Here is a 15,327-nt window from a genome sequence, read left to right as displayed (position 1 = left end):
TTATCAGGCCTTTGCCAAACACGATGGCATGCTGAAGAGGTAATCAAACCATTTGATTCAGCTGTGTTGGAGTAGGGATGCATCTAAAAGCTGCAGGACGGTAGCTCTCGAGGACTGGGATTGGGCACCCCTGTTTTAAAGGAAACATTTGTACATTAATATCCATATCAGCTGATAAATGACCTGTATAAGCGCTTTGGGGTCCTTAGGGACTAGTAAAGCACTGTATTTATATAGCGCTTTACTAGTCCCTAAGGACCCCAAAGCGCTTTACATATCCAGTCATCCACCCATTCACACACTGGTGATGGCAGCTACGTTGTAGCCACAGCCACCCTGGGGCGCACTGACAGAGGCGAGGCTGCCGGACACTGGCGCCATCGGGCCCTCTGACCACCACCAGTAGGCAACGGGTGAAGTGTCTCGCCCAAGGACACAACGACCGAGACTGTCCAAGCCGGGGCTCGAACCGGCAACCTTCCGATTACAAGGCGAACTCCCAACTCTTGAGCCACGATCGCCCGATACAGATACAGAGGTAGTGTGTGACATTGTTCTCTCAACTATAGCTAGCCTGCAAAACAAATGACTATGTTTGTTGTACAGAGGTCACTGAAAGAAGAAGAGAGAAAAAGCTCACCCAAAACACCAATCTTACTTTACATATTTCTGAATGATCAGGCTCTATCATATTTTAAGACCTCACAGTCGCATATGATCCCAATAGACCACTGCCTTCTCAGACTCCAGGCTTACTTGTGTTTTTCTCGGGTTTCCAAAAGCAAATTGCAAAGAAGAGCTTTCAGCTGTCAGGATGTTGTGCTGTTGGGAAACCTTAGTTTGGATTCAGGAGACAGGAACACTCTCTTTTTTATGATTAGGCTTAACACCAACTTTTAATGACTTTTACAGTTAGAGTTGGATCAGGTGTCCCTCAATTATGTTGTTATAGACTCAGGCAACTGGGGACCTCCCCAAGATAGCCTTGGCATTCTCCCCACCATACTTTGTTTGTCTATCTATGCTCTCTTTCTTCTCTTCTCTTTCCCTTGAATCCCCAACAGGTCACTGTAGATGACGGTGTCTTCCTGAACCTGGCTAACTGACAAAGGTGTCTTCTTGTTAAAGGGGAGTTCCTCCTCCCCACTTTTCCCAAAAGCTCTTCATGGTGCATCGTCTGATTGTTTGAGTTTTCTCTCTAATCTATGGTGTCCTTACCTTACACTATGGTTCACGAAGTTAAAGCATCTCAAAGCGACTGTTGTGAACTGACACTATAAAAAAAGTCTAAAGATCAGATTCTTTTTCTTCCCACCATATCTTTATTACACTGTTCTTTATGCAAAACAGATCAGCAGTCCAAGCGGTACCCCACAGGAAGCTGCTGTATAGTGTGAGATCTCACCCCATCTGACAGCATCTCCAACACTTGGGTGGAAACATATACAAAGACCAACACAAACAAAAGTACAAAAATCTACCAACAAACTGAACAATTGCAGACACAAACAAACAGAGGACATCCATGCAACATATCAGAAACAAAGATGAGGTTCTTATTGCACAGCTGCAGCTTCCACTGCCCTTGCCTGTAACTCCAGGATTGTGCTGGCGCATTCAACCAATATTCCTGTGCTGGCAAAAGTTGGTGGATTTCTCAGCCTTTCTTTGATGACTTTCCCCATCAAACCTGCGCTTATCTGATCAGACCAGCAGGTGTAAGCATGGCCTTGTAGTGCTGTGCTGGTCAGTGTTACTTAGATACTGCAGCCACAGGTACACAAAAGTCTCATGCATGTTTACATATTTAACCATGACATTAAAATGCACTCAATGGTTGATATTCATTAATCATGCTTTAAAACAATCAGCTCAGCAGTGAATGATCACACTGCGCCTGAAAGAACATTGTAAATCTGACTGCACATGTACTAAAACATGTTCAGTCAGAACTGTAGCATGACACATTTAGTAGGTTAATTAACATATGTGACAGTTGTATTAAAAATATCGTTCCTGACAAAAAGGTCATAAAAACAGCAGAATACTGTGTCCCAACTGGGATTTGAATGTCATGAAATGCACTTAAGATTCATAAAAGAGCTTCAGTCATCTCGATAGTGAACAGTCTGGGTGGTGTCCCAGGTCATCGAGGAGCACAGCAAACTCTGAATACCAGTCTCTGTTAAATACTGCCTTGAGCTGACTGTACAGGGTCGTATTCTTCATTTCAGGTTGAGATGCATGCTGGGACACCACCAGGCCCACTCCAGCGGTGGTAAGAAAGTAGTCTCCTGACCAGTTAGAGGTACCTGGGTAGCAGCAGAGCATAAACCTGGTCAGAGATTCCATCAACTTACTTAGAGCAACGACACATTTGTAGAATAACTGTGTTTCTCACCGATATAAGCTACTTTATCAGTCACCATGTATTTGTTGTGGTTGACTCTGGAAAATGGAATATCGGACTGGTTTGCCACTGGGACGATGTAGAGTTTCTGAAAAAAGAAAGGAGCGTAAACACAATTTTTTTTTAAAATAGTGGCAATCATCTTCAGGAGTTTCATGTATCCCATGTTGCGTCTTACTATCTGGATGCTGATATGCTGCTGAGGAGAGTCGAGTGAGGCTAGAGACTGAAGAAAAGGCAACATGTCTGGATCAGAATCCCGCCCGCAGCTGATCAGCATCCTGATTTGCACTTTCCTCTCGAACGCGGCCGTCTTGATGGCATCCTCGATGACCGGCCAGTATCTGCTGAGTGAAAGCCGAGGATTTCAGAGTGAGGAAAACAGAGGAAAACGATGTGGATCATTAATGTGGAGTATTTTCTGTAAAGGGTTAAGTTAACCTCCGAGGCCTGTCAAAGCGCGTGGTGGGGAAGTACTCCATGACAGCTACATCAACATAGTGTTGAGCCCCATAGATGATGGAGAGAATAGCATCCAGGTCCTGAGTCCTCGATGGAGGACAGAAGGATGGAGGAGAAGCCTGGAGTGAAACACAAGAAATCAACAGGAGCACTTGATTCATAACCACAGGTTTTAAGTATGTTTTTGTAGACATAGCTGCAGAGTACAACCCTTTCTCTATTAATGATAAAGAAAACCTAACAGTATCCTTTAAAAAGGAACTGAAACCTAATGAACTTACTGCCACATACAGCCGGGTGGAGATGTTATTCTCTTTCACCAGCAGGGGGTGTTGTTTGTTGATGTCTGTGTTATAGTTTGCAGGCCAAGGCTGTGGCAAGGAGCTGTTGGGTTGACCCATCACCCAGTAGGACTGGAAGATTTTACGAAGGTCCTTCGCAAGACTGGAGCAGTTGTAGATCACAACTCCTAGTTCCTTCACCTGCAGTTAAAAGTAACTCTTTAAATTGTTTAGCAGCGTTTCTAAAGGTTCAAAATAGCAAAGTACCTTTGATTGTCTAATGTGAGCGTTCACCTGTGTTAAAGCCCTCCAGTCCATGTTGGCGCTTCCAATAAACACGTGTTTCCTATCGACAATCCAGAACTTGCTGTGAAGAACGCCGTTTGCAAGGCGGCCAAAGTCCACCTTTCTCACATGAACTCCTGCAGGCAGGAAGAAAAAGACAAGGGTCAAGGTCAAGCTGGTGCAAAGAGTTGGTGGCCTACAAGACTTTGTTGAAGAGAAAGCAAACCTTTTTGTTTTAAGATCTGTAAATCGGTGGAGTTTGTTCTGACGGTGGGAACACTCGTTATCACTCGGACAGTCACATTCCTCGAAGGAAGCTCTTCAAGCTCTTTCAGGATGTTCCTTCCCTGCCAAGGACACAATGAAAACATTAGAAGAAAAAAGTTTGTAGGGATGTTTTAATGAGGAACACAACTATCCACTGCAGCTGGTAACTCACGGGCATATCAGAGGAAGAGTTGACACTGATGTCTTCCCCAGTTAACGTCCAGTAGAAAGAGACCACATCCACTTCGTTTGTTGCCACTGAGATGAGATTGTTCCAGACTTGTTCAAGAGGGATCCCAAATGTTACGTTGCCTTTGTATTTCATATGTTCGGGAATGCTCTCCACAAGGGCCATGCTGCAGGATTTTAAAAAAAAGACATCTGCTCAGGGAATTCTTTGGAAGTTGAAGTGGAAAAAATTGAAAAAAGTAACTTTTAATCTTTAAGTCTACAGATGTGGAGTTGTAGACTCATCCAAAGCTTTAACTGACATCTATGAGGTGCTTTTACCCCTTTTAAGGGGTATTACAGCTTCCCTTTAACCTCTATATCCTTAAAAACAGTCAAAGTTGATGTTTTGTAGAGTCAAAATATTACTGCAAATGAACTTAAAACAAACACTTGCTTCTACTAGCAAAATGATTTTGAGGGTTACCAGGAGAAAGGCTCTTTTCTCCAAAAATATCTCGATGGCTTAGGTTTGCAAAGTTGCATCTGAACAGACAACAAGAGTTTTGGAACAATTTCCTTTGGACAGACTAGAGCAAAGTGGAGATGTTTGCCGAAAACCAAACACAGCACAGCAGCACAAACACCTCATATCAACTATCAACCGCGGGGGAGGACAGGTGATGGTTTGGGCTTGTTTTGCAGACCTGCACCTTGGTGGCATCGAGTCAAAAGAATCCAGATGCTGAAATGGCACAAAGTCCAGACCTCAACCTGACTGAAATGCTATGGGGGGCTTTAAGAGAGGTGTGCAAAAATGAATGCCAGCAAACCTCAATGAAGCAAAACAAAGGAGTTAATCAAAAACAATGTGAAAGACAGTCACACAAAAAATTATTACATCAAGTACTTCTATGCATTTTTTTGAACGTTTTACCAACTTTCTACAAACCTTAAAAGAAACCTGACGTTTGATGGCAACATCCCCTGAGAATAAGTGACTTCACCTGGTTAGCTAGTCACATAGCTTCACAGCCTTTATTGTAACAAAGAACTTCCTTTTCTTTGTGGCAGCTTCAGTGACATTCCAGTGAAGCAGCTTTTACCTTTGTGGGCATAAAACCGCGGTAAAGTGAGCCGTCATTTGTGAGCCGCGGTCAAGCCAGCCGCCTCCTATCCGCCGCATAAATTTCCTTGCGCTTTTACACCAGTCTTTACGGTAGCGCCTTTTCGCTTTATACCCCACGCGCACGCGAGCACACAAATTACAATGGAACAGCCCAATACAGTCAATACAATTATGGAAATTTCAGAAATTCATTAAAAATCATCCTGAATAGTTGAGGTCCAACTTTCAACAGATTCCTTCTCTGGGACACCTACTGTACCTGTGTGCCAAGTTCCATCCAGATTTACTGTAAAATTCCTCAGAAAATAAAGGAAACTTATATTCAATCTAATACAGCCAATACACTACAATTATGTCAATTTTCAAAAATTGATTAAAAATCATCCTGAGTACACTCTAAGAAATGAAACATGGGGTTTTTAAAAATTAATTCTTAGTTTTATGTTCAATATACTTAAAATTGTTAATCTTATGGGTGTAATTAATATTTTTAAATTTGATTTAATTAATTCTATACCGTTTTAATGTTAAATAATATTGATATTTCCAATTTATTGAACACATTTAATTAAATCCAAAGAGCCCTTTCCACATCCTTTCTGAGCATGCGCAGAGAATGAAAAAAATCTTCGCGCATACGCATTGACCTTCTTCACCTACCCCACAGTGTGCTTTGGCCACGTGTCTGGAAAGAGGGATTAATCACGATTCATCCGTTGGAGTTAAGGTAATTTCTTCCTATTTTTAATAGAATATAATTTAACTAGTACTTTGTGATAATATATGGCGTATATTTTTCCGGTAAATATGTGGGCAGTATGTGTTCTGTAGGTTGTAGCATTTTGCTAGCATTGGAAACATTCATTTGCATATTCGATATTACTGCACATCTGAATATTGTCCCATCTGCGTTTAAAATTTCATTCGAACTCCGAATAGCACACTTATTTTATTTGTTTTATTGCACTATCAAGTTAGGAGAACGTTAGCCCGAACAAGAATTGGGATACATGTGCAGTGATTGTTGAGGACTCGTCTGTTTCACTGAAGAGAACCGCTAGCTGCGTAGTTTGCATATCTTCGCGCATCAAGTCTCAAAGAGACCTCTGAAGGTGACCCCCACTTGCCCCCAAAATTAAGTATACTGGGTGGTTAGTGCTCCGTTTGTTTGCTACGGTGTCAAAGATATTGCACTTTTATTTAATAGGTCATTGAGAGTTGAAGAGCCCCCTCCCAGCAAAACGACAACAGCCAAAAATAGGCCAAAACATGCCAAAAAATGCTCTGCTTGGTTAGTGCTTGTTTGTGCCGTTAAAATTAACATTTGTGCTGCTAAGGTTAACCAGGTACTAATGTTTTACTTTTTCGCGGTGACGTCAAGGGCGTCAAGCACGCGCCCCGTGCTTACGGGCGCGAGTGAGCGTCCGGGTGATGTAGGCGTCGTAGAAAACGCTCGCTCGCGCCCGAGCATTTTGTGGCATGTTTTGACCTATTTTGGGCCATTTTCGTGTTGCTGGGGGGGGGGGGGATGAACTCTGAATGACCTATTAAATAAAAGTGTAATATCTTTGACACCTAGCGATACAAACGATGATTTTACCAGCACAAACCGACAAACGGAGCACTAACCACCCAGTATACTTGATTTCATTTTTGGGGGCAAGTGGGGGTCACCTTCAAAGGGTCACGTTCACAGACTGGGCTGCTCCGGTATATAATGGTAAACGTGCTCACAGGAACAGATTTATGAAATGAGTAATAGAAATTTTGGAGCATTTGAAATTTAACTTGTATTATTAATACATTTTAAAAGAAACAGGATTGTTCTTAAGTTTAGACCATCTCTGTGCTACCCCTTTGCATGTGTCTCACTGTACACGATTCATTTTTTCTGGTTTTCTTTTTCTCTCAGGTTGCTGGTTGTGGAATTTGGAGCTGCGGAGATTTGAGCTGTGCTCCAAAAGTGCATGTTGAAGGTACCTAATGCTTTCATATTATTTACTTTTTCCTTAATACGCAATTTTACATTTTGAATTCTCTTATTTGGTCTTTTAGGTTATCACCACAGTTCCACTGCTGTCCACATTCATGCGCAGTCTTGACCAGTACTCTGACCAGTTGATGAAGATTCTACGAAAAAAAGGAGGGGAAACAGCGCGGCGGATCACAGCAGCATTGTCTACAATTCACAGGTATTCTGTCTTGTTATAATGTTCTGTAACTAATAGATTAGTTGCAGGTTGATCTCAGGTCTGGTTATTAACCTGTATTTTTAACTTTCTTGGGTCATTTTATGCTTGTTCTCTCCTGCGTTATACTTCTCATCTCGCTTTTGGCTTATATTCTGGATTTGGTCCTGACACAAAGCAGAACTAAGTAACTCATGCCCCTAGAGGCCATAAGTGCCGCTGCTGGCATTGTAGCTTTTTTCTTTTCTTTTTTTGTTACTCATTAATTGTCCAAAGGAATAATTAGCTACACTGAGAAAAGACAAAGGCAGACAACATTTCACATTTCGCCACAACTCAGTGACACAATAGATAATTTTTTTTCACTCAAACTTGGTATAAATACTGCAAATGTGGTGGTAGCCCGCATACCTCATATTAACGTGACAGTGTGTAGTTTTTGTCATTAATTTTTGGAAATTAATTTTTGGGTGGGTCCGGGATGGGCGTGAGGTTCTGGGGGCGCTCCGTCTCTGGGCTGGGGCCCTGGCCGGGCCTCGGGGCCTTGGGTCCTGGTTGGTGTGTTGCCGGGGTTGTGGGCGGGTGGGTGCATGGGGGCCCAGCCCTGGAGCAGGGTGCCGCCAGTGCATCGAGCCACCTGGGGGGCTCTTCAACTGGTGGGGGAGATTGTCACATCTTGCAGGAGCTTTCCTCTCCTCAGGGGCTCTCTCTGCAGGAGGGGGAGATACAGGAGAGGTGGAGGAAGATCTCAGCCTGGGTGTTTATTGTCTTATGTAGTCTGGAAGATGAGTGGATGGGGGGGGTGGGTGCAGTTTTCTCTGTGGTGGGGTTGGGTGGACTGTCCCGGGCTCTGTGGGGCCGGGCGGCGCTGCTGCACTGGGCCCGGTCTGGATGGGCCTGGGCCCCCTTTCCCTGGCGGGTCGCGGAGTATGGGGGTGCCTACTCGGGTCAGCGGGGGAGCTGGCCCCAGGGAGGGGTCACTTGCCCCTCCCTTCCTTCCCTCCCCATCTCCAGCTGCCTCCCTCTTCCCGCTCCACCACAACCACCCACACATGCAGGACCTTGGAGTAGGGGTATGTCACCAGGGTGCAGAGGAGGCTACCCCCCCCCTCTGTCCCCTTCTGGCTGCCTCTGCCTCAATTTTATCCCACAACTTAGACATTCACATTACTCACACTCTCATTACACATACATATAGGATCTTGGGGGTGGGCACGATACACGGACTCCAAAGTACCATCAGGGTGTACACCCCACCCCTGGCATCGTTGCCCACCTCTCAATTTTAAATACACGTAGACATTGAGGGCTAGCAGGAGGGACCATGCGCTTACCTGCTGCTCTCTGGCAGGTAGCTCCATGCCCTCCTGGGTTTTAAATGCACCTTAGAACACACATGCATCAACACTACAATGAGCGGGTGGAGGGAGGTTTGGAGTCTTCTCTCACCCCCGTTCTCTGCGACCTGCTGGAGCGGGGGGGCTAGGAGGAGGAGTTGGCTGTCCAACTGCGGTCTGGAGTGTGGAGCCTTCCTGCTGCTGCGGAGTCGGGGCGGTCTGCCTCTCCCCACCGCAGGGAAAAGGGAAACACCACCTGGGTCTGGGTGCAGTTCCCCCCTCCAGGGGCGAGGGCACCTAGACCCGGTTTGTAGAGTACGCTTGGGGAGTGTGATCGTGTGTACAGCGTCTCTTTATGTCTGTCTCCACGTTGGTTGAGTGTGGAGTAAGTGCATATGAGAGCATGAGGGTGGGAATGGATGTTTGTATCTGTGTGTGCCTGTATGTCTGTGTCTATATGTCAGGTTGGGTGTCAGACGCCACCTCTCTGGGGACATCTCAGGCCCTCCAAGGTTTGGAGGCCTATCTCCACCCACCACCACTTCCCCTGCCAGTGGCGGACCCCCTCAGACATCGGTGCGTTGGTGGTTCTTTGTGTCCGGGGATGGGCGTCCAGGTACACACCGGCTCACTCCTTGGCGGCCGCTTATCGGGGCCTGGAGCCTGGGGCTCGCTCGGGCCACTTCGGAGGTGGGGTGCCCCCGGCCTCTCGGCCTGGGGCTCGGTCACTCTGGCGCAGCTGGCTGCCGGCGGAGCTCACGGGCGCGTCACTGCAACTCCCCCTGGCTTCTGCTCCGCGGCTGCTGAGTGAGCCCTCATCTGGGACTCTCCTCAGCTCTTTCTGGGACAGTGGCGCGGCTGCCCCTCTGTTGGTCTTCCTTGGTCTCTTGTGTTCTGGGGGCCTCTGGATGTCTGGAGTTTTGATGTCCTCCATACCTTCATGCCCTGGAGGACGGGGCTGTGGCCCCCCCACACCCTCTAGCAGATCATTACATGAAGGAACCTTTTAAAAACAAGCGCGTCCATGCTCACAGGTGTACACACGGGTGATCACACCCACAAACTACACCCTTTTTGGCTCCTACCTCAAAGCACACTGTGTTCTGTTGATCTTATGTGCTGCACAATAATGTTTAATATTTAGTATTTACTGTTATATTCCCATATATCATTGTGATGTTGTTTATTCTATTACTCTTGTTCTCTTCTGCTTGCTTTCTTTTTTCTTTCTCAGCAGGTGATCCAGGTGATCGATATATGCATTTTCTTTTCTGCTCATTCTGTTGGTTTTTGTCTTTTGCCCTTCTCCTCCGTCCCTCTTCTCAGCTGTTTCTCTTTCCCTCTTTCTTTCTCCCCTTCTTTCCCCCAGTCAAGTCTGTCCCGTATTCAGTAAGTGAAAATAAAATAAACAATAAAAGGTGAATCAAATGGACCATTACGGCAAGGCTGGGATGGTCAGTTTGGTAAAGTAAATCCGTTGGGCATCTTTCTTCGCCTTTAGACAACAATTCTGATGCAAAAGAGCCAAACGGGCCAGGCCAAAAAAAAAAAAAAAAAAAATTTTTGGAAATCTCTATCAAAATGTTTTTGATTCCTTTGAACAGCACTCCTATGCAACAACACTTTTCGGGTGGTACACCACGCTAAAGCTGCATTTTCCGTGACCCAATGTATCGCAATCAGTGTAATTGGACTCATAACTTATAATCTTTATGGGAATGAATTGGTAAGCTTCTCATTCTCTAACACAAAATACTATTTGCTTGCAAAAAGCATGTTTAAAATTACTTAGAAACAATTATGAATTGGTTAAACAACAATAAAAATTGACTTAAGTTCTGTGGGGGTCTCTAAAAACTTCAAAAAAGTAATTGCCATGCATGTGTTGTTTTGTTTAGAGTTCCCGAATCGAAGTGAAGCGTGAATGCATCCTTAAAGCTGTGATTATATACCTGAATGAGAACCCTGAAAATCTCATCAGTAAGTTTATTTTTAAAGGGATATTCCACCCCTCAGTAAAATTTTGACTGTCATAATTCCCAGAGTTTTGTAAGTTGAAAAATGTATTTTCTAAACAAGCCCAGGCATTCTCCTGTTCCGGCAGCAATCAGTTTTCTTTAAATTAGCTTACAACAATAAAGTGCATGGGAAATACTAGGATTTTGTTTCCATTCACTTACATTGTTTTATGCAAAACTAAAGAAAATGACCCTGGTCAGCAGAATATTGATAATATTATTAATGTATACTCCTTCTGCCCTCTGTCCATGTTTCATGTATCTTCTTCTTGGTCTTTATTTGGTGATAGTCTTAAATCCACATTTTTCTTTGGTCTGTTCTCCTCAGTCTCATTCAGGGATCTGTGTAATTAGGATAGTGTGGACCATTTGAACTAAAATGGAGTGAATAGATAGATGATGCAATGACCAAAATACAACAGATTTAAAATATATCTGTCCTTTTCAGGATTTCAACGTGATGGAAGCTGAAGAGCTTGAGAGGATGGATTTGGCGTGTTTATAAAATAATCCATGAAGGAGCACAGCCTGATGACTCCCTTGAAGATGTTGGCATCATTATCGAGAGATGCACCGTCTTGCAGGATCTTCACGATGTGGCGAGCGGGTGTGCACTTTTGTTTGGGCTAATTTACTGCCTCAATCTGAGTTACCCAAAGCCACGTCGCTACACATTTGAGTTCTTCCAGAAGGTGCTCATGGGACTGGAAGACAAAAAACTGTCTAACAAAATACAAGTGCTGAAGAACAAACTCTGCCAAAAGGAGACGCAATGACTCTTCTAGATCGAAATGTCTCCGAAAATAAGTGCTCTGTTTCACTGTTTAAAAGTTCATAAATATATATATATGTTGATCTTTGTTTGTAAATATTTTGTCATAGCTTTAATATTTAAGAGATTTACCGAATGCTTTTTTTATTTTGATTGTGGAAAAGAAAACATAATTCAGAAACTGAGTTTTTTGAACTGGGGACAAAATTACGCAGATGGATATATTTCCTTGTTTCACAACATTTTCTTCAGTTTGAGTTGCTGCTTCTGCAGACTGTAGCCATTACAGACCTACAACTGTAGATCCTGAAATCATCCTACTCCTCACTACACTGTCACTTAGTTGAAACTGGAAAGTTGTTTCAGATGTTTACATTTTATTTTACACACTTCATTTAATGTTGCATTATGCAGTGTTGTTTCCCTGTTTAAGCTTTGCCTCGTTGAAGGCTTTTGTTCAAGTTGTTAAAGCAACACAATTTTTTTTTGTATTTACACTTCATATTAGTTCGTGTACCAGGTTTCCATTGTAGGTCAAGGATCTTGAGTGTTATAAATGTTAAAGTGTATGTGCAAACAAATGTGAAAAGGTTCTAAGGTTGTCACCTGTACTCAAGTTAAGTGCTGGATTTTTGGTCTTAGTATTTAATTAAGAATATTTTGAGATTTGCTATATGCATTTTTTTTTATTGTAAAATTTATTATATAATAGAAAACTTATAATTCTGAATCAGATTTTTGTAACTGGGGACTAAATCGTTTTTACCTTTTTGTGTCACTTAAATATTTTCTGTAATTGCATTATACAGTGATTTTTAAGTTGCTGTGGTAAATCTGCAGATCTGACTATAATCACAAGTTGTATTGAATTTGACATCTTACGGCACACTACAATGTCACTTTGTTGAAACTCGGAAAGTTGTTTCCAGTGTTTAAATTTTGGTCATGCCCTTTAAGCATTTAATATTGCCTTATGCAGTGTTGTTCCCTGTAGAAGCTTTGCCTTGTTAAGGCTCACCGTAAATAAAGTTGTTGATGCAGCACCCTTTTTTTGCATTTACACTTTATGTAAGCTTTGGTGTAAGAGTTTTCTATTGAAGTGCAAGGATCTTGAATGTTATAAATGGTAACGTGTGAGCAAGTGTAAAAAGGTTTTTGAGTTGTCACCTGTACTCTGTAGTTAAGTGTTAGACCTTTGCTGAAGACCTCTGAAAGGTCCAAACACCTAATTACAATGTATAGATGACAACTCAGGAACCTTTCTAGACTTGTTTTGTTGATACCTAAACATTTAGCATATAGATGAAACTATTAATTAAATCATAATTAATCAAATTAATTAGGTCCAAAACGCAATCTAAATGGTGCCATTAAATTCAAATTCATATTGTCAATTGAACCTAAAGCAATACAGTTAATAAAATGAACAAAGTGTTTAAATTCTATTTAATGGTGTTAAATAGTAACAATGAAAGGAAAGCTGTTGCTTTTATAGAACAATTTCACTTCTGATATACATCGCCATTGAAATTGCAGATAATAACCATATTGATTTACGTTTAATTGACCAGGTTTTGTGAAAAAAAATATTTTTCAATTTGTTTCAGTTTTTAAAAATATGTTCTTAAAGATTACCGCAAGGTTTAGAATGGAATATGTTTTACTTACTATACAGCGGATGAGATGATGTAATTTAAAAGCAGTTAGGGGAGAATTAGAAGAACGTAACAAAGTATCGCCAAATTAAAAGTACTAACTAATAACAGCAAAAACAAGAATTACATACACTGATCAATAGTAATCTTAATCAACAAATACCAAAACTAATGCAAAAAGGGTTGGGTCACAAACCCAAACTGCGAGAATCACATTATTTTCTAAACTTAGTGTAATTTTTTAGAAAAGGTATTAAAATGAAAAAGAATGCAATACAAAATCTAAACGAACAAGCTCTATTTACATTTCTGAAATACATAACCTACATATGTACAGAAAAATCAGAATCGGAGAAGCTTTATTAATTTGACGGTGAAATTGAATACAAGTTTCCTGTAATTTCTGTGGAATATTACAGTGAATCTGGCTGAAACTTGGCACACAGGTACAGTAGGTGTCCAGAGAAGGAATCTGTTGAAAGTTGGACCTCAACTACTATGGATGATTTTTAATGAATTTCTGAAATTTCCATAATTGTAGTGTATTGGCTGTATTGAATTGCATATAAATGTCCTTTATTTTCTGAGGAATTTTACAGTAAATCTGGATGGAACTTGGCACACAGGTACAGTAGGTGTCCCAGAGAAGGAATCTGTTGAAAGTTGGACCTCAACTATTCAGGATGATTTTTAATGAATTTTTGAAAATTGAGAGAATCCTATTGTATTGACTGTATTAGATTGAATATAAGTTTCCTTTATTTTCTGAGGAATTTTACAGTAAATCTGGATGGAACTTGGCACACAGGTACAGTAGGTGTCCCAGAGGAGGGATGTGTTGAAAGTTGGACCTCAACTATTCAGGATGATTTTTAATGAATTTTTGAAATAAACATGATTGTAGTGTATTGACTGTATTGCACTGAATATGAGTTTACTGTGATTTCTGAGTAATATTACAGTAAATCTGGGTAAAAACTGGCCCAGAGGTAAAGTAGGTGTCCGAGAAGAGGATTGTGTTGAAAGCTTGGCATCAACTTTTAAGAATGATTTTTAATGAATTTTTGAATATGCAACCAGACTGTCACGATGGCTGTATTGGGCTGTTCCATTGTAATTTGTGTGTGCGCGCGCGCGGGTCTAGGCTTTCAATCAGGATATAAAGCGAAAAGGCGCTACCGTAAAGACTGGTGTAAAAGCGCAAGGAAATTTATGCGGCGGATAGGAGGCGGCTGGCTTGACCGCGGCTCACAAATGACGGCTCACTTTACCGCGGTGGAATAAAATAGTCTGCAGGTGATACAAGATCGCAGTCTGTCCTATTTTATTTTCCACATCTAAAATTAGGTTACAGTCAAATTCCAGTGAAGTGTCTGTGCTGCAGTGTTTAACTTTGCAAGCTAGAGCCAATCAAACCGTGGGTCAGGCTGATAAGGAATAACGTCCAGTCCCACATAAAGAGGAACACCTGGCCACTCAGCCTCCTCCTCCTTATATTTATTACACATAAAGAGGAAACTGTGGTAGATTTTGCGCGTTAAAAAAATAATCAGAGAATGAGGCCAAATAAAGTTTAAAAACGCACCACTTTACAAACACGGCGAAATCACGACTTGATTCCGAAACAGTGAGCAAATGTGGACATGTTTCTTCAAGCCGTGCAGCAGATAGTTAAGAAGATCGTGATGTAATTACTGGATTATTACCTGCACTGATCAGTAGAGAAATTGCTCCAGCCGTCGTCACCTGGGAGTATCTCGTGGTTTTTGGGAGGTGGAGGTCTCTCCAGCACGATGATGGCGAGCAAAACTCCCAAAATAGTCAGACATGCCACAATCGCAAGTAGCTTCACGCAGCTGGTCTAAGAAGGTGAGGTTTGAGAGGAAGAGAGCTTTAAGAGTAAGAAAGGTCACAGTTTGCTTTTTAATGTTTGATGCTGCCCTACCCTTTTGTTTGAATCGTTACTGTCATCAAGGCTGCTATACGAGGAGGTCATTTTCCCCTTTCAAGTGCTGTTAGAGACCAAAAGCAGGAAGTTACCGTGTCGGACAGAAGATAAACAAATTAGAGAGCTCACATCTGTGATAAGAACCAAATCATCTTCATTTCTGCAATTATTCCAGATGGTTTTCATTTTGGAATTGGATTCATTTTTAAAGTAATGAAAAGAAACTTACAGATTGAACTCTTTAAAAGTTTCTTCTAAGCCAACTTGATTGTTTTCTTCCTCCAAACTTCCCCCCAAATATGAGCAGAAGTGAATTCTGATGCTGAATATATCACAACATAGTTCCCATTTTCAGTTTCGTTTCAGGTTTTTTGGGTAGTTCTGTAGCATGGGGAGGGGTAGAGTG

General features: G+C 42.1%; 1 protein-coding gene and 1 long non-coding RNA gene across 5 annotated transcripts; one reads left to right on the top strand and one right to left on the bottom strand.

The window, feature by feature from the left end:
* Positions 1 to 1,299: 1,299 nt before the first annotated feature.
* pld4 (phospholipase D family member 4) lies at positions 1,300 to 15,287 on the bottom strand. 4 transcript variants are annotated; one of them, XM_026152520.1, is made up of 11 exons: positions 15,151 to 15,287; positions 14,919 to 14,985; positions 14,680 to 14,834; positions 3,878 to 4,061; positions 3,665 to 3,785; positions 3,448 to 3,575; positions 3,154 to 3,354; positions 2,852 to 2,991; positions 2,589 to 2,757; positions 2,402 to 2,498; positions 1,300 to 2,312 (listed from the first exon to the last, which is right to left on the bottom strand). In XM_026152520.1, the coding sequence occupies exons 2-11, from the start codon at positions 14,967 to 14,969 to the stop codon at positions 2,110 to 2,112; spliced, it is 1,449 nt and encodes a 482-aa protein (XP_026008305.1). In that variant the 5' UTR covers positions 14,970 to 14,985; positions 15,151 to 15,287; the 3' UTR covers positions 1,300 to 2,109. The 4 variants fall into 4 exon arrangements, with proteins under 4 accessions (XP_026008305.1, XP_026008306.1, XP_026008308.1 ...); XM_026152521.1 differs by having other exon boundaries at positions 2,589 to 2,754; XM_026152523.1 differs by lacking the exons at positions 14,680 to 14,834; positions 14,919 to 14,985; positions 15,151 to 15,287 and adding an exon at positions 4,980 to 5,125.
* LOC113012375 (uncharacterized) lies at positions 5,412 to 12,366 on the top strand. Its single transcript, XR_003270690.1, has 5 exons — positions 5,412 to 5,729; positions 6,915 to 6,978; positions 7,058 to 7,194; positions 10,427 to 10,508; positions 10,995 to 12,366. It is a non-coding gene; the product is annotated as an uncharacterized LOC113012375 (long non-coding RNA).
* Positions 15,288 to 15,327: the final 40 nt, after the last annotated feature.

Source organism: Astatotilapia calliptera, chromosome 19 (genome assembly GCF_900246225.1).
Source record: "Astatotilapia calliptera chromosome 19, fAstCal1.2, whole genome shotgun sequence".
Classification (NCBI taxonomy): domain Eukaryota; kingdom Metazoa; phylum Chordata; class Actinopteri; order Cichliformes; family Cichlidae; genus Astatotilapia; species Astatotilapia calliptera.
This window is presented reverse-complemented; position numbering and strand designations above follow the sequence as displayed.